This window comes from Callorhinus ursinus, unplaced genomic scaffold (genome assembly GCF_003265705.2).
Source record: "Callorhinus ursinus isolate GAN/ISIS: 27379988/994484 unplaced genomic scaffold, GSC_fseal_2.0 scaffold4, whole genome shotgun sequence".
Taxonomy (NCBI): domain Eukaryota; kingdom Metazoa; phylum Chordata; class Mammalia; order Carnivora; family Otariidae; genus Callorhinus; species Callorhinus ursinus.
Genome location: NW_027397066.1, coordinates 126,474,085 through 126,498,057, shown reverse-complemented (window position 1 = coordinate 126,498,057; position 23,973 = coordinate 126,474,085). Strand labels below are relative to the sequence as shown.

The following is a 23,973-nucleotide window of genomic DNA, read 5'->3' as shown; positions in this document are numbered from 1 at the left end:
ATTCTCCAGCACAATCTAGGGCTATCTTCTTGCAGAACCACCTGTCAGTATATAATTTTATATATAAAGTATGTAGTTTAAAATTCCTTCCATGAGGAAACAGACGGTGAGGTCTGTTTGCTTTGTAAGAGGGGAGGAGCCTTTCTGAGATCTAAAGGTACTTCTTTCTCTTTTACTAGTATCTCAGAGTGATTCAGGAGACAGGGGTTGATTGCATATTGTCATTTTCCACTCTGTTCAACCAACCATTTTGTTGGTTCTTAATTCTGTTACCTTTATGTTTGTTTTTAATTCTAACCAATTTATAGTCCAGACCCTGCCTTCTTTCATGCTAATATTCAAATCTAAGAATCTTGATTCTTTTACGCTGCATTTGCTGGTGGTATTACTAAGATGGTTGCAAGCTAATTACTGTTGAATTATGGTAGTTTAGCATTTTTGATAACTTTGCTCTAAATGTGTTAAAGTTTTAATGTTACTACTCATTGATAATTTTTCTCTAATTTGGTTCCTTAGTATCTGAAAATATTATTTGTTAGATGAATTGCATTGAAGCTATTATATTATTAATGCCTTCTTTGAAGTGAATTTATTTTACTACTCTTTTAAATTTTCTGTATTAGATGTCAAGGCGGCAGGAGGAACCAGGTCAAGGAATAGCACCAGATGGAGTTACTGGACAAAGGAGGGATTCCAGATCCGCTATGTTTCGTATTCCTGAGTTCAAATGGTCTCAAATGCATCAGCGTTTGCTCACTGATCTATTATTTTCAATAGAAACAGATATACAGATGTGGAGAAGGTTTGTCCATATGTTTGTTATAGAAGATGTGTATAAAGTTTAGTCTTTGTCTTTTTTGTTTGTTTTTTGTTTTTTGGTTTTTTTAGAGAGGGAGAGAGATAATCTTAGGTGGACTTCATGTCCAATGTGGAACCCAATGTGGGACTTGATCTCACAACCCTGAGGTCATGACCTGAGTCCAAATCAAGAGTCAGATGCTTAACTGACTAAGCCACCCAGGGACCCTGGTCTTTGTTTTTAAAGAAGTTTATATAGTTAACATTTTGCAATTAATTTCAGACATTTGGTTAAAAAGTAGAATGTAAATTATTTCTTTGGTACAGTTTATTGAATTTACAATTTTTTCTCCATTATTAAAATGAGCTACCCTGTCTGAATTACAAAAACTTTAAAGTCAGAGATTTTTCTTTTAAAAATTTTGCTGCAGATTTCCTGTAGCATATTTTATAGCATATAATTCACCTGAAGATTGATCTGCTAAAGTGGTTTATTAGTAGGAGTATTAAAAAAAAAAAATTGGACTTTAAATATAACATCCAGTTCTCCAATGTAGTTTTAGTATAAAACCTCTGTATATTTCAGATTATCTATTGTGTGATTTATGATTTAAAATGCATCACTGGTTTGTTATTTGTATACTACACTTACACTGTTTAAAAACATTTTATGGGATTATCTAAGAAAATGTTAATAGAAAATTCATTTTTAATAGCACATTTAACACCATTTACCTCTTAATTTTTGCTACATGATTTCTCAGTTTTGTTCCCAGTTAAGGATAATTCAACTTTTGGTATACAAGATGAATAGTGTTATATGTTTCAGCACTGAAAAGGGGCATGGATAGTATCTCCTGAGATGGAATGGTCTACATCTTCTGAGGAAGTACATCCCCAGTATGCCTGCTATATCATTATCATTACCTCAGCTTTCAAGATGAAGTGAAAGCACCTTCTTATCCTCCCTCCCCACAAGTAGGCAAACTGATTTCTTTTCTTTAGCTTTATCAGTAAACATCATTTATCTTTGGACAGCCATTCAACAAAGACAGTTATGGACTTCGTGAATAGCAGTGATAATGTCATCTTTGTACACAACACAATTCATCTCATCTCTCAAGTGATGGACAATATGGTCATGGCTTGTGGGGGTATACTGCCGTTGCTTTCAGCAGCTACATCGGCTACAGTAAGACTTAACTTCTATGTAAAATTGGTGTGAAAACATGATTGTTATGAATCTTTGTTGATTAGAAGTTGAATGTGGTGGTTACTATGTATATCATAGGTGTTATAGGGCAAAAGCAACTGGATCTTCTACAGTTACCTGAAAGGACCTTAGAATCTGTTCCAGGAATGAAAGGCCTAAAAAAGTATGTTGATTTCTTAGGGATGAGTCAGCTAGTGAATATGATTAATGGTGGTTCACCTATGCATTTCCATTGCCTTCTTTTTATTTATTTATTTTTATTTATTTTTTTAAGACTTTTTAAAATTTATTAGAGAGAGAATGAGAGCGAGAGAGAGGGCATGAGGGGGGGAGGGTCAGAGGGAGAAGCAGACTCCCCGCTGAGCAGGGAGCCCGATGGTGGGACTCGATTCTGGGAATCCAGGGTCATGACCTGAGCCAAAGGCAGACGCTTAACTGACTGAGCCACCCAGGCGCCCCTCCTTTGCCTTCTTTTTAGATGAAAAAGGAAATCATTCTGTTGAACTAGATATCTGAAAGCCTGGCTTTTTATAAAACAAATTTGGGAAATGTATCTAAGAAAACTAGATGTTGATCAGAATATAGATGTAAATGTCAAATTTTGTTCCTTACAGCATGAGCTGGAGAATATTGAACCTACTCAAGGCCTTTCAATAGAAGCCTCTGTGACATTTTTGCAGAGGCTAATCAGCCTTGTGGATGTGCTTATATTTGCAAGTTCTCTTGGCTTTACTGAAATTGAAGCTGAAAAAAGTATGTCTTCTGGTGGAATTTTGCGGCAGTGTCTCCGACTAGGTGAGATGTTAAAACCCATTAGTTAGGAATTTACTTGAACATTTTTCAGTAAAATTGACATATTAGATTGAAAATTATCTTTCACCTGTTAGTGGAAAAATGTGTGCTAGACAGTTTATCCTATTTTTTTTTTTTTTTTTTTTTAGCCTCCAAAGAGTGAAGATTATGTATGTATTATGCTATAGTAGTGGTTGCAAAGTTGGCTAGAGGAAGGACATGTTTTGAAAAATTCAAGTTGATTATGGTCACCACTACCATTCCTCTTCTGGTCTTTTTTTGCTCAAAAATAGTGCTGCTCAAATTTTAAGATGATTCACATACAAGAATCACTAGAGGATCTTGTTAAAATGCAGTTAGGTCATATAGGACTGAGGTGAGGTCTGTAATTGTCTAACAAACCGCAGGTGGTGTTGAAACTGCTCTCTTACAAACACACTTGAGTGGCAAGGTTCTAAACTATCATCATTCCAGTACAGCCTTTGTCAAAATAAACTGGTAATTTGTTGAAGCAGTTCCTGAAATTATTAAATCTCTGTTCTTCTCCTGGAGGCAGTTCTTGCTTAGGGAAAAGTTAAAATACACAAAAAGAATTTTTAGTGTCATCAGGGCTTCCTTTAGTGACACAGAAGAATTTTTCTCGATGCAGAAGATTTCTTGTTATCTAGTTGTAAATAGTGAAACTTTGCTAAGGATTTGCTTATTAAATGGAGAAAAGCAGCTAGGGAGAAGGGGACGAAGAAATGCAAACAAAACCGTTAGGAACCATGGCCACATGAAGATAGATCAGAAATAAGGCATCTGTGGAAATATAACATTAAAAGTGGAAAATCTAATTAGTTAATGAAAGATTTTCCCATTTTTAGCAGAAATATCTGTTACATGAACAGGTAAACTTTTTTTGGTGCAATGATTATTTTTAATGCTATTCAAAGTACTTTTAAACTTAGGATGCTCTAAATAACTTGATGTAACAATTTTTAGAAGTTTGTTTTAAAATTTTAATTAAGAGATTCAAATGGTGAGTATAAAAAACTAAAAACTATCATTTATTGACTACTGTCATTTGTTACTGCAGATTTTCAGTGAGTCAGCAATTATTTTCTTTTACTCATGAAGATATTTGAGATCAGAACTTACTCAAAATCCAAAAGCTATAATTGGTAAAGTTAGAATTTGAACATAGTTTAACTTGTATTCCTGTTCTTTGTTATAACATACTTCCTTAAATTTTCTGTTAGTAATATAATTTAAATATTTTGACTCTTATTAATTTTGTATGTGCCATTTTTTAAACTTTTTCACTTTTCTATAAAGAGTATATTTCTGGAATTAAAAGTACAAGGCTGCACTATTAGTATTTCACTGTACTTAAGCCTTAAATTCAGAAATTAGGGAAATACTCTATCTCCCTAATTTTCATGATTTAATCTACCCCAGCACCATGTCTTCTTATATATGCAAGTGAGATTCAGAAAATGACTTGTTCAAGATCTCTTTAATAGAGTATGGTTACCTTGGTGAACAATCCAAATATTTGATCCCTGGCCTCCTCTTGTTCTTTTCTGAGGTTGGAGATAAGAAGGCAGGATAGCAACAATAAGAGTAACTTGTACTACTGAGACTGATGAATATGGCATAGTTTTTAACTTTGTGATACCCAAACTTGATTTTATGCACCCTCGGACAAATGTAGTGCAAAAGTTGTTTTTCTGGGCCTGATTTTAAATTTGACGGAGTAGTATTCCATATTCTCTCTTCCTCCTTCCCTCACTGTAGTTCTTCCTTTTCCCTAACTTTTGTTGTTCTCTTGCAACTTTCTGAATACTTTTCTTCTCAATTCTATGTCTGCTAGCCATATGACAGTCTGGTGGTACTTAGAGTCCACATAGAAGTTTGGTATTTTGTCCCTAGTTTGTTCTCCTACTCTTGTTCAGTTCACATACTCTGAGTTCTACTGATTTGATTGGGAATTAAGATGATTTACATGATATCAAGCAATTCATAATCACTTTTGCATTACCCAATTCATCATTTAAACCTCAAAATTTCTAAATAACCTGAGTAATTGCCTGATTGGGGAGACATATAGAGAGGTACTTGTTTTTTTGAACAGGTGATGCATTTAATTTACTACTTATTTTAAGTTGTAAATGTTACAACCAAATTCTGGAATTTACATAACTCTTTCAGTGGTTATCAAACAATGCTATTAAAGACTGTAATAGTTCATAATTATATATAACATGAATGCTACAAGATTTATGCTCAGAGAAGATCACCGTTTTAAGAGTACAGTATTTGTGAAAGTGTTCAGTCAGTCAAAAACAACAAAAAAGGTTAATATCTGGTAGTAATTACTGAAACATCAAATCTTGAACAAAGATTTGGGGATCCTTTGGCTTACAAATATACTGGTTTCTATCAGAGAAAATTATTATTTTGAGTATGGTTGACACACAATGTTACGTTAGTTTCAGTTACACAACTTAGTGAGTTGAAAGGTTTGTACATGAGGCTGTGTCCAGTTATATTGCTGTTACAGTATCATTGACTGTATTCCTTATGTTCTGCTTTTTATTCCCTCGACTTACTCATGCTGTAACTGGAGGCCTATATCTCTCTCTCTCCCCTTCACCCATTTTGCCCACCTCCTACCACTCTCCCCTCTGGTACCCATCAGTTTATTTCCTGTGTTTATAGGCCTGACTGTACTTGTTGTTTATTCTTTTTTCTAGATTCCACTTATGAGTGGAACTATATGGTATTTGTCTTTCTCATTCTGACTTATTTCATTTAGCATAATACTAGAGGGGTATTATCATAGCCTCTTTACTGTCCCCCATCTTTTAAATTGTTTTAATGAAAGCCAGTTAAAATGTAGATACTGTAAATATTTGCTATAAATGCTATACCCTCTATCAGTCTCTATTAATATCATGCTATAATGATACATAATAAGGAAAATATGCGAGTTTTAAGTTTAACTATTTTACTTTGGTGAAGGTGATGGAAGGTTATCTTAGACTAGTTCATGGCAATGTGATTTGCTTTCTGTTCCACCTTTCTTTCAGTTCTTTTCTTCCCTAACTTTTCCTTAATAAAAGATCGTTCTAGTTTAGCTTAGGTGTTATCTAAGGAACACTGGCCTGTTGATTAAGATTCCTGAAATGATTCTTTCTTAGCACTGGGCCCTAACAGAGTAGCTAACAAATTTAGAAAACAAACATTAGGTGATAAAGTCCAGGGGCATTTTAGGAATTTGCTGAAGGTAATCTGTTTCAAATAAAAGCTTATGTAAATTGTATTATGTAGGTGATTTTTATCAGTTCCAAAATCTTAAATAAAATTTTCTTTTCTTGCCCAATCTTCTTCTTAAAATAAATTACAGTGTGTGCAGTGGCAGTAAGGAATTGTTTAGAGTGTCAACAGCATTCACAACTGAAAGCTAGAGGAGATGCAGCCAAAGGCCAGAAAACAATGCACAGCCTGATTCCCATGGGGAAATCTGCAGCAAAGGTAAGCATACAGGATAATTAATTAAATAAAGTACTTCTTACTTTATGATTAAGATCTTAAATTTATTTGTTCATTTCAACATAAAGTTAAATCTGACAGAAGTTCTAAAATAGTTATTTTAGTCTGTGGATATAACATTCAAATATTTGTGTTTAAATATACAGTAAAGATTTGCTTATACTTAATCTTGTCTGCTTTTCCAAATGTTTACTTTTCTTGTGTCTTTGGTATTTGAATATGTCAATTTGTATTTCATGTACTTGGTAAGTTACATGCAGTTTGTGTTTTCCTTTATGGCTCCCTTCTGTAACCCCCACCTCTATTCCAGTATCCCAAAAAAGAAGAGAGAAGGAAGTTGGAAAAAAAACTGGGAAACCAATGTTATAACTTTTTCTCCCCTGGTATTTGGAATACTGTGCTAATTTTTTTAAAAGTCTACATAATTGTGTGTGTGTGTGTGTGTGTGTGTGTGTATATATATATATATATATATATTTTTTTTTTTGTCTTAAATAGAGTCCAGTGGACATTGTAACTGGTGGTATATCTCCAGTAAGAGATTTTGACAAGCTCCTACAAGACATGGATATTAATCGGCTTAGGGCAGTTGTCTTCAGAGACATAGTAAGTTACAGTATTTCTTTCACATACTCTTAGCTGATACTTCTTTCCTCCAAGGTCAAAGTATTGAGAGTGAGAACTCTTTGTGATATAAAATAGTTGACTTGATATAAGAAGGGCTAGAAACCAGTTCTTTTGACAGTGATTTTAGAATCTTAGAATATTGGAAAGTGAGTTAATATATCAGAGTAATAATACTAAAAATAGTATATTATCACATATTAAGCACTATAAGTGCTTCACATGTCCTAAGTCCCAATATAAGTCCCCTTCACATGTCCCAACGACTTCTTGAGTTGTATACTTTTGTAATTCCCATTTTATAAATGAGGAATCTGAGGCACAGAGAGCTTGAATAATTTGTTCCAGCTAACAGAGCTAGTAAATGATAGGATTCCAACCCAGCAGTCTTAAACTCCAGAATCTACTCTGAAAGTAATATGATATTCAGATTCTGAATGGCATATTATTTTTACTGAATATTGGATATTTTTCCCCTCAAAGGAACAGAATTACGATACAAAGGTACATGAGGAAATGGTGTGTGTGGTGGTTTTAATTTTTAAAAAAATGTTTGTTTTAGTTGATTTTGATATATGGCCCAGTTTTACGTACAAACTGTAAAATTGTATAAGAAAGTCTAAAGAAAATAAAAATTATTTGTAATCCTACTCATCAGCATTTGTAATATTATCATTAGTTAATATTTATTGAATACACTGCCTCTTCAGTACTGAATGTTCTGCAAGTTTTTTATAAACTTTATAATTTTAATTTTTAATTTTCGCTCCTCTTTTTGTAGGGTTTTAGTCCTTTCTTGAGTTCTTGACTAAGTTTTATACACATATACAATTTGTTAATAGTAGTTAATAGTTATTAGCTATGGTTAATAGTTATTGAATGCTTACTGTGTTTTAAGCATACAACTGGATGTTCTGTTTCATTTAATTCATGCAATAATCCTATGAGAAAGATAGAAGTATTAGGTTAAATAATCTGTTTAAGTTCACACAAGTATTAAGAGGTGGAAGTGGGTTAAGGATCTAGGGAATCTGGTTCTTGAAATTTTGATCTTAAGCATTAGGTATACTGCCTCCCTAGATCTCCATTTTTTTGCTTTTTGGTAGTTGTATCATTCCTTTAATTAAGAAACCATTAATTTTGTTTTTTTTTTTTTCAGAACCCACTGATTGTGGTTCATTTTAGGACCAAATACTACTGCTGCTTTCTCTCCCCCCTTTTTTTTCTTTGAGTCCCTTGCCCCATAGCTTTGTTTTTCTTCCAGTGATCTTTAAAAATCTATAATAGGTAATATAACTCTTGCTTGAAATATTCTCTAATGGCTTCCCATAGCACTTAAAATGAAATAAAAACTCCTCATCCTGGCTCTATATGATTTGGCTCTTTGGAACTTTATAACAAGTTTTTATATTATGCTATTTGGATAAAGAATTAGATATCTTCTATGTTTAACATGTAATTTCTGAAAGTAATAAATTTTTTTTGTAATTAAAAAAGTTTTATTATCACCTTGTAGGAGTTTTAGAAAAAAGACAGTGTTTTCCAGACTATGTCCCAGAAGCTCTTTTAGCATTAGCAAACTTTAATGAAAAAGGAAATGACCTTAGATTGGCAATATAAAGAAATTATTACTCTGAGGTTAAGTGCTGAACTTTTTAATCACTCTAATCTGAGTTCATGTTTGCTTTTTCACTTACTTTATGTCTTTAGGTAAATTATTTCTCTAGTCCTTATCTTATTCAAATGGGTTAAAGAATGTGTTTGAAGTATAGTATAGTGCCTGATCATTGTAAGCATTCAGTAAGTGACAGCTTACTGTCAATTGAAAACAAATTTATTTTGGGATTTAGGACTTAAACATATGGATCTATTGGATATTTCTTCTTGGACAGAAAGCTTCCACTATAAATTTCATACTGTAATAAGTAAATATTGAACATATAAATGGGCTAAATAAGTATTTAGATAGGCACAAATGATTTGTAATAGATTAAGAAGTTATGATCAATGGGTGCCTAGGTGGCTCAGTCAGTTAAGCATCCAACTCTTGATTTCTGCTCAGGTCATGATCTCAGGGTCATGACATGGAGCCCTGCCATCATGCTCCACGCTCACTGCAGAGTCTGCTTGTCCCTCTCCCTCTGCTCCTATCCCTGCTCATGCTCTTTCTCTCTTTCTCAAATAAATAAATAAGTAAAATCTTAAAAAAAAAAGTTAATATCAAGTAAATTATTTGCCTATGTTTTAAATGTTGCCATCATCAGGAACAGTTCTTATAATAGTGTCAGGATCCTGTGGCAGGAGAACACAGGAGTGTCTAGAGAAAAGGAATGGTTAATAAAAAAGGGAAAATGTATATTTATCTTTTCTATCAAGACTAATAAGATCTTGCATATGAACATAAAGAGTATCATAGATTCTTGTCAGATTATAAATATTTCTCATAGTTGTATCAAGTGGAAATGTTCAGGTAGAGCATGATATCTCATACTTTCTCAGAAATTGATTGTGTCAAACACATTGATACTGGTTAACTTTTAGCTTCATTTGCACCATTGGTTGCCATTTATTTATCTGCTAGGCAACAGTGTTCTTTGCTTTCGTTACCCTAAATTTATGTTATTCAGGGTATCTTTAGTTTTCAGAATTTGATGAACAAGTTTGAGTTTTTCCTTTAAATTATTTTGAAAAGTTATCAGAATAGTGATGTGTTCAGGGTCCCTTTGAAGATGGAGAATTTGATTAGATGAAGAGGTCATCAGTATACAGATATGTAGGTGATCTGTAGAGCTAAGATGAAGCCCTGGTCTCTTGTAGAGGTCAATCTAGTTTGTCCTTTTCTTTCTGGCAGACACTGTATTTTCAATCTTAGACACTTGGTTGTCTGTACTATTTAAAATACCCCTGGGGCGCCTGGGTGGCTCAGTTGGTTAAGCGACTGCCTTCGGCTCAGGTCATGATCCTGGAGTCCCAGGATCGAGTCCCGCATCGGGCTCCCTGCTCAGCAGGGAGTCTGCTTCTCCCTCTGACCCTCTTCCCTCTCGTGCTCTCTCTATCTCATTCTCTCTCTCAAATAAATAAATAAAATCTTTAAAAAAAAAAAATAAAAATAAAATACTCCTTAGAATTCCTTTGGCATCCTGTTCTGTATCTGATTACCTCACTTTTTTTTCCTTGAATATTTGTCTTTTAGGAAAATTGTTAATCGTGATTTTTTATGCATATTTTAATTCTTATGATTAGAAGTAAAAAAACTACTCATATATAATGATAATTTCTTATTTGATTAATCTTATGAAGTATATTGGGCCATATGTCTTCAGACTGAGTTACTTAATTTTCAAAAACAAGCCCAATTCTCCTTCCATGTTTCACAAGAGTAAAACCTCTCATTTACAGGCATTTTTTCCAAAAATCTTTGTCTAATCTTTGCTAAGGTGAATTTATTATTTTCTGCGTGTAATGAAAGATTTGTGGCCATGTTTTATATTTAAATGTCATGTAAAATAAGATTGATACATCTTATTTAATAGTGCCATGATCAACTATTTTTTTTTTTCCCCAGGAGGATAGCAAACAAGCTCAGTTTTTAGCCTTGGCAGTTGTATACTTTATCTCTGTTCTTATGGTCTCAAAGTATAGAGACATTTTGGAACCCCAAAATGAAAGCCGTATCCAGTCATTTAAGGAAACTGGTAGTGAACGTGGAAATTTATCACTTCCTGGTAAGTTTCCATATCTTATTATCTGGCATTCAAAGTTCAAGTAGAACATTACCTAATAGTTAAAATACTGATTCTGGAATTTAAATCCATTTATACATAAAGTGTGAGTGTACATTTTTAAATTAACAACTAAATATTTCAGTTTAATTTAAGTACCATGTAGGTAGTTGCAATTGGGAGACGATATCTCTTCTTTAGTTAAAACATAAGTGAGAAAATGTTATCCTTTGCAATTAAGTGTTAAACATTTTTGTTTGCTTTGGCATTTATTGTGAAGAATAAATTATTTTCTTTTATAAGAGACAGATTTGTTAACAAAAAACTGTAATAACTGGAGTGTTCTAGAAGTAGCTGCAGGTCGTAGAGGTATAGTAAGAGAAGCAGCTATTATAGTTGTAATAGTAGCTACCACTCAGTGGAAGTGGTTTATTTATTTAACAAACATTCATTTAGTACCTACTAGGTACTTGGGTATATTCATGAACAAAAGAGGAAAAAACTGTCTGCTCTTTTGGAGCTTGTATTCTAGTGAGAGGAGATAGAAAAGAAGTGCAGGTAATAAGTAAATTGTATAGTATTTTAGAAGGTTGTAAGTACTAAGAAAAGATAAAATTGAATAGAGAAGAATATTAGGAATGACCAGGAGAAATGTAGTGTGGATTTTTACTCTAAGGAAAATAGAGAATTATTTGAGGGTTTTGAGACAGGAGTTACAATTGACTTGTTTTTAAAAAAATAACATTTGGGATTCTGTATGGAGAATACACTCTAGCGAGCAAGGAAAAAACCAGGGTTTTTGTTATGTACTGCTGTGTAACATATTACCTCGAAGTCCAGTGGCTAAAACCATAACTGTTTTCATCTTGTTATCATGATTCCGTGAATTTGGTTTGGACAGGGCACAATGGGGATAATTCATCCCTGCTCTAAATGATGTTTGCTGGGTCTGAAATGGCTTTTCTACTCATATCTACTGCCTAGCTAGGATGGCTCCAAGAGTTGAGGCTGACTGACTTGAAGTGGCTCAGCTGGTGTTATATGTCTGAGGCCTTGACACTTGGTCTTAGCTGAAATTCCTTGGTGTTCCACCATTAGTTTGGAGGCCCTCTATCTTTTCATGTAGTCACTGTACATGTTCTCTCCAGTAAGGTAGCCAGCTTGTTTACAGAGGTGTTCAGAGATTCTGAAAAATGCACAAGCTGCCAGACCTTTGTAAAGATTGGGCACAGAACTGGCCCACTGCCACATTCTGTTGGTTAAAGTAAGTGAGGCCTAGCCCACATTTAAGGGGGTGAATACGAGGAGGCATGGGCCAAGGATTATTAATGTAACAGTCTAACACAACCAGTTGGGAGGATGTTGCAATAATCCAGGAAAGAATGGATTTTGGGATGGACTAAGGTGGTAACTGGTAGCTATAGGGCTGGTAAGCAGTAGTAAGATTCTGGATATATTTTGGTGGTAGGGAGAACAGGATTTAAAATAGTAGTTGTGGATATGTGAAAGATGGAACGTTGTTAAGAATGACTATAAAGTGCAGTTGGTTAGACTGAAAGTGAAGCATTTTCAGGGAAAGATAAATTCAGTTTTCAACATGTTGAGTTTGAGGTATCTTTTAGACATAGAAGATGTAGAGTAGGCACTTAAAAATAAGTCTGATTTTGTTGTTGTTGATAGAGCAGTGTTTTAAAAGTTTGAGAGTGAATGAGATCACTGAGGGAATAAATGTTGAAAGGGAAGGTAAATGCTAAGTCCCTCCAACTTAAGAAATCAAGGAGAAAAAGAAGTGAAGGAAATTAAGAAGGAACAACCAGTGAGGTAATAGATGAAAAACTGGAAGAGTATGATGTCCTATTAGCCAGGTGAAAAAGTATCACCAAGTTGGAGAGAATGATCCTTTGCTGTTGCTGTATCAAGTACTGTTAGGACTGAAAACTGACCATTGGAGTTAGCAAGATGGAGGGTTTTGGTGACCATTGGATCTAGCAAGATGGAGCATTTTTGTTGGAATGCAGTGAATGCCTGGATTAGAGGGAATGAAAGTCAAACAAAGTAGGTGATGCTCTGTGTTGAATTAGATGTTAAAGATTATTGAATTATTCTTGCATATGGGAGTGATATGTTTTTTTAGCAGGTAGAAACTGTTTGAGGTAGAAATCTTAGAATTACTGCCCAAAGAAATGGCAATGTATAAAGGCACAGAAGCCCAAAACATTGTCCCGTGTTCAGCAGATTGCAAGTAATTTGGTGTTGTAAAGTATAAGAGTAGCAGGAGATAAAGTTGGAAATGAATAGTCATCTGATAAATAGTTGCTGACCACCTACTACTTGCCAGGCATTATTGTGAGCCCAGGCATTGTTATAGGTGCTGGACGTGAAGTGTTAAAGAAGACAAATTCCTTGCCTTGATTAAGTTTACATTCTAGCAGACTTCTGTTATTGAAGAGTCTTTATTTTATCCTAAGGATTTTGGATTTTTTCTTGTAGGCCAATTGCTTTCAACCTTGTGTTGCTTTCCATTGGTATGTTATATTCAGTTTGGTGGGTTTTTCTCAGATCATTTGTTATCATTTATTATTTTTATTCTCATCATTTTATTAAAGCATCTATTTTGATTATAGGTATACTAACGCAGTATACTATATAGATTATTTAATTTATTTTTGCCTTTTAGAACATGCCATATATTTCATAATTTAAAATAGTAGATGGTAGGATGTGTTCAATAGGTGATGGGGATTAAGGAGTACACTTGTTATGATGAGCACTGGGTTATGTGGGTGATGTATGGAAGTGTTGAATCACTACATTGTACACCTGAAACTAATATAACACTGTGTTAACTAGCTGAAATTAAAATAAAAACTTAAAAAAGTAAATAAAATAATAGATGGCTGTTAGGGCTGAATGTACCCTTTAAAAATTGGTTCTAAGTGTTTTTTGTTCTTTTCTTCTGTTTCTGGGTAAGATGTAGAAAATACACCATCAGCATTTAGTCCGTTAACACCAGCGTCAGTGGAAGAATCTGAAAGCACATCATCTACTCGAAGGAGGGACTCAGGCATTGGCGAAGAAACAGCTGCTGGCTTAGGAAACAGTGTGGATGTAGCTCCTCCTATAGTACCTCCAAGTGTCAGTGCAGGCCCAGATGCAATCAGTGAGGCACTGTGCACTCTTTCTTTAGAAGTCAATAAATCTCAGGAAACCAAAAATGATGGAGGAAGTGAGTTGGATAACAAGGCTGCACCGTCAGTTCCAGTTTCAAAAAATGTCAATGTAAAGGACATTCTTCGAAGCTTGGTTAATATACCAGGAGATGGAGTCACAGTGGATCCTACCCTTCTGCCACCAGCCTGCCTTGGAGCTCTTGGTGATCTATCTGTTGAACAATCTGTGCAGTTCAGATCTTTTGATAGGTACTGTAAATAGTCTTGTTTTGGTCTGCTTATATTTATAAATTACAGGTATTTAAAGGGTAAACAGGAATTTAACTCTTAAATTTTGTGGCTTCAACATTAGAAACGGATGTTTTGATCTAGTCTATAAAAATTAAAAGGATATTTTTGTTGTATAAGAGGTTTGAAGGTAGGCAACAAGGTATTAAAATTTTTATTTTTCATCCTACCAATAAGATGATTTAAAAATAATTTTAGTATTTAATTTTAATATTACATTTGCAAGTTGTATGGTACATAATTTTGTTTGTTACAAGTTAGAAATCACCTCTACTTACAAATGGCTACTCTTTTGCTGCCAGTATGGTGCCAGCCTTTGTGGAAAAAAAAGGTGGGCATCTGTGGATTCCAGTAGACTCAGGAATTCAAGGTGTTCAGAGCTTGACAGCTTGAGAAAGCGACTATAGATTCTTGACTTTATTCTGCTGCCTAATAAACCTTTTGCTAATGTGCCTGAAAAATTTTTTTATATGTTACTAAACTTTCTGAAATTCTACCCATAAGACATGTATGTAGTGAGTTGTTAAACATACTCTTTTTCAAACATCATTATTTTTATCTGGATATAAGCTCTAACTTACAGAGAAGTTGAAGAACTTTATATGCCAGTTAAAAGAACTTTTGTTTTTCTGGAGTCATATGAAAGGAAGTTGACACGATAGTCCATCCCCTTTGAATATTTCATTGTATATTTTCTACATAACCACAATACATTAGTCAAAATAAGGAAATTAATACTGATATAAGACTACCTTCTAATCTTCAAACACCCTTTAAGTTTCACTAATTGTCTTAATAATACCCTTTATAGTAGAAGGATCCATTTCAGAATTATGTGTTGTGTTTTGTTGTGTCTCTATTTTCCTTTAATCTGGAAGAACAGTTCTTTAGTCTTTCCTTGAATTTAATGATCTTGACATTAGGAGATGATAGCCCAGCTGTTTTGTAGAATCTCCCTGAGATTTGTCTAATGTTTCTTTAGGATTATATTGAAGTTAATGCATTTTTGTCAGGAAAATTGCAGAAGTGGCTCTTTTTCTTCTCATTGCATTCCAACAGGTGGCACACATGGTTTTATTTTATTACTGCTGATATTCTTTCTAATCATTTATTAAAGTGATATTTTCTAGGTTTCTCCACTGTTAAAGTACTTCTTGTAAAGAGTGAAACTCTGTCATCCTGATCAAATGAATTCAGTTCATTTTATGGCTTTATCGTTTCCTATTTTATTCAGGAGGTTATAATCTATTGTTGTGATTGTTATGCTTTATGTTGATGCTCAGATTGTCTCTGATTTGGCCAGTGAGATTCCTTCAAGTTGGCTTCTGTTTTCTTCTGACATATCCTCATCATCCATTTCCTTCTGTCATTTATTTCTTTGTGTCTCCTCTTCTCTCTTTTTTTTTTTAAGATTTTATTTATTTATTTGAGAGAGAGAATGAGATAGAGAGAGCATGAGAGGGGGGAGGATCCGAGGGAGCAGCAGACTCACTGCTGAGCAGGGAGCCCGATGTGGGACTCGATCCCGGGACTCCAGGATCATGACCTGAGCCGAAGGCAGTCGCTTAACCAACTGGGCCACCCAGGCGCCCTCCTCTTCTCTTTATTTCCTCTCATCTCCTAGTTTTCTACTTTAGACTTGCTGTGGGTTGGAACACTAGATATCCGCTGGTAAAAATTGTTTATAGTAATTAAGATGCTCTGAAAGAACACAGGGACATATATAATTTAGTGGAGAGTATTTTTACCATCATCCTTTGTCATCTTGTTCCTTCTACCTCTGTTTAAAGATGAGGTCAATGTGCTGGTGTGATGAGATTGACAAATTCTAAATTCTGGGTAATTAGCATATTGGTATATTTATATTGTGACATTACAGGTCAAGTGGCTGCTAAGTTCCGCTGTCTTTTTCTTTTTTTAATAGACTTTATAACATAGGAGTTAAAGTATTGATTCTAGAAATCAGACAAAACTGAGTTTGAGTTCTGGCTCTATCACTTATTAGTAAATTTGGACTAGTTACCCCACTGAGCTTCAGCTTCCTTATCCTTAAATAGTGTGATACTACACAGCTAAAGGCAAAAGACCAAAAAAAGCAGATGGGAATGTATGTACTGATGGGAAATTATATTGACGAGATATTAATCTATAACGCTTAGCATGAAGAAATCACTCAGTAAATGTGAACCTAGCTATCCCACCTAATAAGACATTTAGGCATTGCTGCTTTCTGTTGTGTATGTATAGACACTAAATATTTGGAATACATATTACAGATAAAAGGATTATATTCCGTGTGTGTGTGTGTTTGTGTGTATAAAATGTTAAATAAATAAAATGACTAATCTAGAAAAATTAAATAATGGGAACAGGTAGTTCATATACAAGAAGATAAATACTCAATATGCAAATGTACAGACAGTCTGTATCACTAATAATGAAGGAAATAAAAATTTAAATAACCATGAGATAATTTGATTAAATTAGCAGAGGTTTAAAAGATGATACCTAGTGTTACTGAGGGCATGAAAAAACACTTTTATATTGTCGAGAGGGCATATTAATACAATTTATTTGAGGGAAAATTGGCAGTATTAAAATTTAAAATATGTAAACTTAATTTCTACTAGAAATTAAATCAGAAGATACACGCAAGTATAAAATATTTTCTGCTGGAGAAATTTCATAGTTAAGCTTTTACTCTGTGAAGGACTAGTCTAAAAGCATTTTTTAGGTAGGTTCAAAGGTAGATACTATTTTTTATTCTTACTTTACAGATGAAGAAACTGAGGCACAGGGAAATTAAGTAGGTAATTAAGCTCTTAATCTAGTAAATGGTGGAAGTAAGATTTGAAGCATGGATGACTGATTCTAGACCTTGTCATTTGGCTGTGTTATGCAAACATAGTTGCCAATCTATGAAGGATTGGTTCCATATGTTCTATACATATAGTAAATAGTATGCAGCCATTAAAGTGAGAAAAGCAGAACACTATTTGTTGATATAAAATGATATTGTAGATACATTATTAAATGAAAAAGTAGTGTACAAAATGGTTTGGAATTTATGATCTTTTTAAAAAATAGATATATCTGTTCACATATGCCTCAAGGTGTATATAAAACTGTTCATAGCTTTGGCTGTATTTTGAGGGTGGGAAGAGGTTGTAAATAACTAGTTTTTAAGATATTCTGAATTTTTTTCTACTTTTTTATTTTATTTTAATCTAAAATATTCTTAATTTTCATTATTTAAATTTTGTATTAATCTTAGTTTGAGTAGTCAAATACTTAAGTGAGGGTAGATTTTTAAATTTAATATATCTTCCTAATCTAGTCAAAGAGAGTTTCCTTATAAATGTCCCAATTTGAAAATATTGGGACATTTTTTCTTTTAAAAATGTGTAGAAATTAAATCTGTGCCTTAGTGATGCCTTCAGTGAATGAGTTATGAACTTATTTAGGGAAACCATGCCTCAGTAATACATATTAAGGGGTTTATTGAAATAGAATACAAAGGGGAATTTTTGTGATAGTATTTTTCAGGGTGTTACTTGGAACTTATATGTCTGGTATGCACTTAACATATTGTCTGATGGCAAGCAAAGTGCTTTGTTTTTTCCCCCCTTCTTTTTCTTAGCAAGAGACACCTTTTGAAAAACTATTTTCATGCAGGCTTAGGCCAGTGGAATATCTTTGGGAATTTCAAAGTATCCCTCTGATCACGTATTTATCTCTGGAATGCTGTGTCAGAAATCACAAGTCTCCTCATATCTTAAGAATTATCAACTCCCAAGCAATAGCTGGAAAGTTTAGAGTAACAGCTACATGAGTGGAACCTTGCTGAAAGGCTGCCAGGTTGTGGGCCTCTGTGGATGGCAAGGTGTTTGTGTTCATTCCCATGCCAAAGTTCTTGCTCTTATCTAATTTGAAGATCCTCTCTGGTGATTAGTGGATGCCAGGGATTTATCTTGATAAAGTTCAAGGGCTTGTCTGGCTTTTCAATTAGATCCTTAGGGAGTAAAGTGCTAGGGTTAAAATGCTCTTTTCTCCTTTAGTGAACTATTTGCATGTTAAATAAAATAGCATTTATGTGAAAGTTTATGATATTTGAAACTGATACGGTTCTGAAATGGAACTTCTGAGCCTTAGTGATCTGGAAGACATTTGCTCTTTTTTGTGACAAAAAGAAACTTTCACAGAAGTCTCCCTTGTTCATATTTTTAAAAAAGTCAGCAGTGTTTACACTTTCTGTATGTGGAATGTTAGGAAAATTACTTCTTTGTCATCTGTAAAATGGGGATGATAATATGTAGTTCTTAATTTAATTCATGGATTGTTATAAATAATTCATATATATTCTAAGTGTAGTACCTTACAGATACTAATTATTTATTAAAGTCAGTGAGTTTGTAAAGAAAGTTATAATATGTGGGGCGCCTGGGTGGCTCAGTTGGGTAAGCATCCAACTCTTGATTTTGGCTCAGGTCATGATCTCAGGGTCTTGGGATTGAGCCCTGGGTAGGGCTCTGTGCTCAGTGGGGAGTCTGCTTCTCTTCCTCTCCCTCTGCCCTCCCCCTCATGAGTTCTCTCTCTCTCTCCCCCCACAAAAGTAAATAAATGTTTAAATCTTTAAAAAAATTATGTAAAATTTTATACTTTAATATTTGGTTTTTAATTGACAGTTTGGAAAGTTAGCTTTAAAACTAAAAGTCGTATCTGTCTTACAAATTCTTTATGCCAGAAAGTTTGAAGTGCTTTTTATTAAAGTTGATGGCAGATACTAAAAATTTCAAGTTATTTACTTCTTAAATATTAACAAGGATTTCATTTAGTCTCTTAAATAGAAACTTAAGCTGTACCCTGAGAACAAAGCCAGAAATATCCCTAGCACATTGCTTGGCATATAGGATTTCAAACTTGTGCCAAATGTATGTTGCATTTTCTTTGTGTTTTCCGAAGCATTTTAGAAAAATGTGACATGTTAGTCCTTTCATGATCATTCTTGAATAATGGTAAAGATAAATTTCTGCAGTTTTTTTTTTAACTGTAGCACATGCTTTATTAGCTTAAATTTATACTTACATACATGATAAATAACATACATGATAAATATGATAGCTTAAAGATCACCTTTATTGAAAACTTTAGTCTTTTACATGGAAACCTTATGATAATGGAAACAATAAAGGAAAGGAAAATATCCTGAAATCTGCCTGCTGCTTTTTCTTTAAATTGGATCATGATGACTTTGAATTTTGTTTTTATGTGGCCCAGAGCTGAAGCATTATTATTTTGCTTCCTCAGAAATGACTTGAATCAGCCAAAGAATTTGGAAATGGATTAATTTCATTTCTCATTACATATTAATAATTATTCTAATTATTAAATACTTATAACTATTTTTAATAATTACTAATAAGTAGGCTAAAGAATTGAGAACTTTCTCCATTTGTAAGCATATGTATTTTTTATTTTAGTAAGCATATGTATTTTTTATTTTAGTAATATATACATAATTTTATATCTCAGAAATCTTTATTATTATTGCTTATAGGTGATTATACTATAGAATTCTGTTTAAATGTTAAAATGATTGTGGTAATGGTTGCACAACTCTGTGAACATACTAAAAACCATTTAATTGTACACTTAAATTTTGTGATATATGAATTATATCTCAATGAAACTTAAGAAAAAGCTCAATATGAGAAAATAGTTCATTTGGAGGCTCTTATTTAGACAAACCTGGAATTGTATGGTGTTTACTTTGGCAAGTTACTTTACCTGTCTGAGCTTTACTATTTTAACTTCTAAAGTGGAAGTATTATGGGGGCTCCTGGGTGGCTCAGTCGTTAAGCGTCTGACTTCGGCTCAGGTCATGATCCCAGGGTCCTGGGATCGAGCCCCGCATTGGGCTCCCTGCTCAGCGGGAAGCCTACTTCTCCCTCTCCCACTCCTCCTGCTTGTGTTCCCTCTCTTGCTGTGTCTCTCTCTCTCAAATAAATAAAATCTTAAAAAATAAATAAATGGAAGTAATATGTATGTTAGGATTGTTTGGAGAATTAAGTAATAATTCTTGGCATATCGTCAGTTTAAATCACAGCTCTTAAGTTATAAATTTATATAAAGAAAGGATCATGTGGAAACACAAAGAATAGTGCATTATGAACTTGGACTTGAAGATTCTGGGGAGGTTTACCTGTAAGCAAGGTTTTGAAAGGTGAGAAGGAAGAGGTTACTGGCAATCAGGGCTAAGAGGAAGGCATCTTAGCTGAGGAATAACATACACAAAGGGTCAGAGTTGTGAAATGACATACATGCTCAGGAACCATAGGAGCATATTGCAGAAGTGTGTGAGGAATGCTGGATTAAATGTAAATTCATGTAGGTAGCCACACTTTAGATGTATTAGGAATGAGAATATGAGAAAGATCTTAGAAAATAAATATTTGCTCAACTGTGATAAAGAGTAAGTATACATGATTGATAGCATTGTTAATGGTAGTAGCTTTAAGGGTTAGAAATGAGATCAAGTGTTTGTTACCTTTAAATAACCATATTGTCTTGGACCAGTAGAGGTTGTACATGTTAAGGAACATCTGTAGTAAATTTTTTCTGTACCAGTTTTCCAATGTTTCATTATGAAAATGTTCAAACAGAGAAATTGAAAGAATTGTACAGTGAACACCCACAGACCCCATCACTGAGATACTGCAGTTAACCTTTAATTCTATTTGCTTCATCATAAATTCTTCATATATCCGCCCCTCTATCCATCAGTCTTATTTTTTATGTGTTTCAACAGACATCAGTTCACTTCATAAGCATTTCAGCATGCAGATCTTTAGAGGTCAGTACGGTTTTTTTAAGGTAAAAGGTACATGCATTGAAAGGCACAGATCTTAAATGTACCATTTGATGAATTTTGACAGCTTTGTACACCCATGTAACCCAAATCCTCAATCAAGACATCATCAGTCTTCAAAGTTCCCTCATGTGCCTTCCCAGCTAGAGGCAGTTCTTCTGATTCTTTTCTACTGTAGGTTAGTTTTGCCTTTTCTAGAACTTCATGTAAAAGGAAATAACAAAGTTTGTGTTCTTTTGTATAAAACTTTCTTCACTCAACATAATGCTTTTGAAATTCACTTATGTTATGTTTATCAGTAGTTTCTGTTAATTGCTGAGTATTGTTTTGTTGTATGAGCATATCACTTACTCATTTTTCTTTTGAAAGGTTTCTGAGCTGTTTCCAGTTTTTGGCTCTTAGATAAGTCCTCTTGAACATTATTGTACACATTTTTTGTGGGCATAAGTTATCTTGAGGAAATTCCTAAGGGTGGGCTTGTACATAGGTTAGTTTTATGTCTTAAATTTCAGTTATGGAAAAAACAATTTCAGTTTTCTAAATACTATTTTCTGTTGCTCATTTCAGTGCTTAACTATTATATGAGTGAACTAGATCTTACTAGTTCTTCTTTTGTGAACAAATGTGAAAGTAAATTCTACATAGCACTCCTCCCTCCAAAATAGGTTGCTAGGGAATGTACTTAGATATTTTCTTAAACAATAGGTTTATGAATTTCTGCCTTGAGTAGGAAATGCATAAATTATATTTTGTATTATTTTGAACGTACTGCTAGCGCGCACACACATGGTCATATCTACTCCCCCTAAAGTCAATAATTTCATCTGATATAAGCTACCATGATTTAAGCACACCATTTTGGATTGAGGGCTCAGGTGGCTGTTGCTTCTATTTTTTAGTGTATAGTTAACATTGGCAGTCACCCTTATAATGATGTGACACCAGCTACCCCCAAGTACATTGAATAAGCCATGCCTAACACAAGAGAACTTGATTTAATTGGCAACAGTGTTTGCTGTCACATGATAGGCACTGAAGTAAAACAGAACCTATTTTGCTTTGTATTGTCTTTCTTTGGTATAACAACAAAAACAAAATATATTTTTAAGATACTGGAATTACATAATTTCCACTTTTGAATACATTTATTGGGATCAAGTATCTAAGTAACTTTATTTAGAAACTGAATACTTTAAAGCTGTTAAGGGAATACTTGAAGCTTGCAGTTACAATATTGTCAACAAAAGATGTGATTAAATAAATTGAATGTTGAAGACTTTAGGCTTATGGTTAACACCAGGTAATTAAAAGTAAGCACTGCTGTGGGAGTGCATTATATATCAGCTGTCCGCTTTACCTCATTAGCTGAGTTTTTGCATGTTTATGGAGCTAACTTCAATTAAAAATGCCTTTTAGTTATGCCTAATAAGGTCTTTTGGTTACTATTTTGGTAGAAAGTATTCACTTTAATTGAAATTGGTATATCATAAATACCTGTGTTTGAATAATAGACAAAATGAACAAATTTGATTATTTGGAATTTTTGGCATCTAGCTTTTATACCTATGCATTGTTTTTTTGATATAATATTATCAAAAGATAGTCATTGGGGCTTAAAAAAAAACTTGGACTATATACATGTTAAAAATTGTTTTTTATTTTTTATTTTTTTTACTGTATAAGATTTTTGAGGTTTTATGATTTCAAATTAGTGGTGCTTTAAAATCCATGTAGAAACATGTTGAGTTTTCTGCTTCAGTTCTGAGGTTAAGAAAAAGTTAATTACTTTTCCACTTGAGTGCCAAAATCCCTTTTTTATATACCTTTGGTTATATTTTATTTAAGTTGGATAATTAAAGATGATCATAAATTTAAAGAATATTATATAGTAATTGTAAGTTCAAATGTTATAATGGATTATTATATTTCCATAGGACATTGTCTTCATCCTAAAACACTGAAATTCAGATAAATATGAATGCATTGGAGAGATTTCTTGTTGAGAGAATATTCAAAATTGTACATCAAAATAGAAATAAGCAAATTATAAAAAGAAATTAGTTTCCTACTTTCTATTTTGAAATTAATGTAATTAGGTTGAGTGACCTTTTCTATTTTAAAATCTGTTTACTTTCTTTATTACAGAAGTGTCGTCATTGCAACAAAAAAATCAGCAGTCTTACCTTCCACACTTAGTACAAGTCTACCTACCAATGCTGTCAGTGTGGTTTCTTCAGTAGATTCAAGCCAAGCCTCAGATGTAGGAGGAGAATCACCTGGTGAGTTAGTTATTAATTAATGATTTGAGCAAAAAAGTTTTTAGATCCCATTTTTGCAAAGTTGAGGATTTTTGATAAAGTTAAGATATTTTGTTAGGCATGTTATAAATCATGCTTTTATATTATACTGTTGATTGTTTAATAATTTCCAAATACATTTGAGTAGTATCAAATAAATTATATAAAGTTATTTCAGTATTTTTGTCACTTAAAGAAATTTTTCTTAATATTTAATGATAAGAAGAAATGTTCACAGTTGGTCAAGTAAAAAAAAAAATATGTGCAATACTTTACATATACCATGTAATCGTAGCTAAGTGAAGTATATATCTTTTATACATGGAGGAAGGTAGGCGATATACTCTGAAGTTACTTGATTATTTCCATGTGGTTGAACTACTGGCAGTTTTGATTTTTTAAGTTTCATGTTCGTATCTTTTTCAAAATTTTATCATTAATCTTGTATTTATACATAATTATACAATATTCAGTTTATTGAAAAAAAATTTCTACTTGGAAACTAAAATCTGTAGTAGTAGTATACAGAGTTTTGTGCTGTGTTGCCTTTTATTTTACTAAAAATTTAAAAAATTGCAAATAGACCTCACTTCAGTTTTAGGTTACGGAAAAATGGAATGGAAAGTTCAGAGTTCCATATACTACCTCAACATTCCCAATTCTC

General features: G+C 33.3%; 1 protein-coding gene across 4 annotated transcripts in view; it reads left to right on the top strand.

Moving 5' to 3' along the window:
* LRBA (LPS responsive beige-like anchor protein) overlaps positions 1 to 23,973 on the top strand; it is a 742,782-nt gene that overhangs the window by 194,853 nt on the left and 523,956 nt on the right. For all 4 annotated transcript variants that reach the window (XM_073892352.1, XM_025874296.2, XM_073892351.1 and 1 more), the window contains 8 exons: positions 624 to 802; positions 1,837 to 1,990; positions 2,626 to 2,806; positions 6,195 to 6,322; positions 6,839 to 6,946; positions 10,530 to 10,689; positions 13,658 to 14,105; positions 23,158 to 23,291. In XM_073892352.1, coding sequence (XP_073748453.1) covers positions 624 to 802; positions 1,837 to 1,990; positions 2,626 to 2,806; positions 6,195 to 6,322; positions 6,839 to 6,946; positions 10,530 to 10,689; positions 13,658 to 14,105; positions 23,158 to 23,291 — 1,492 coding nt within the window. The remainder of the gene's footprint in view (positions 1 to 623; positions 803 to 1,836; positions 1,991 to 2,625; positions 2,807 to 6,194; positions 6,323 to 6,838; positions 6,947 to 10,529; positions 10,690 to 13,657; positions 14,106 to 23,157; positions 23,292 to 23,973) is intronic.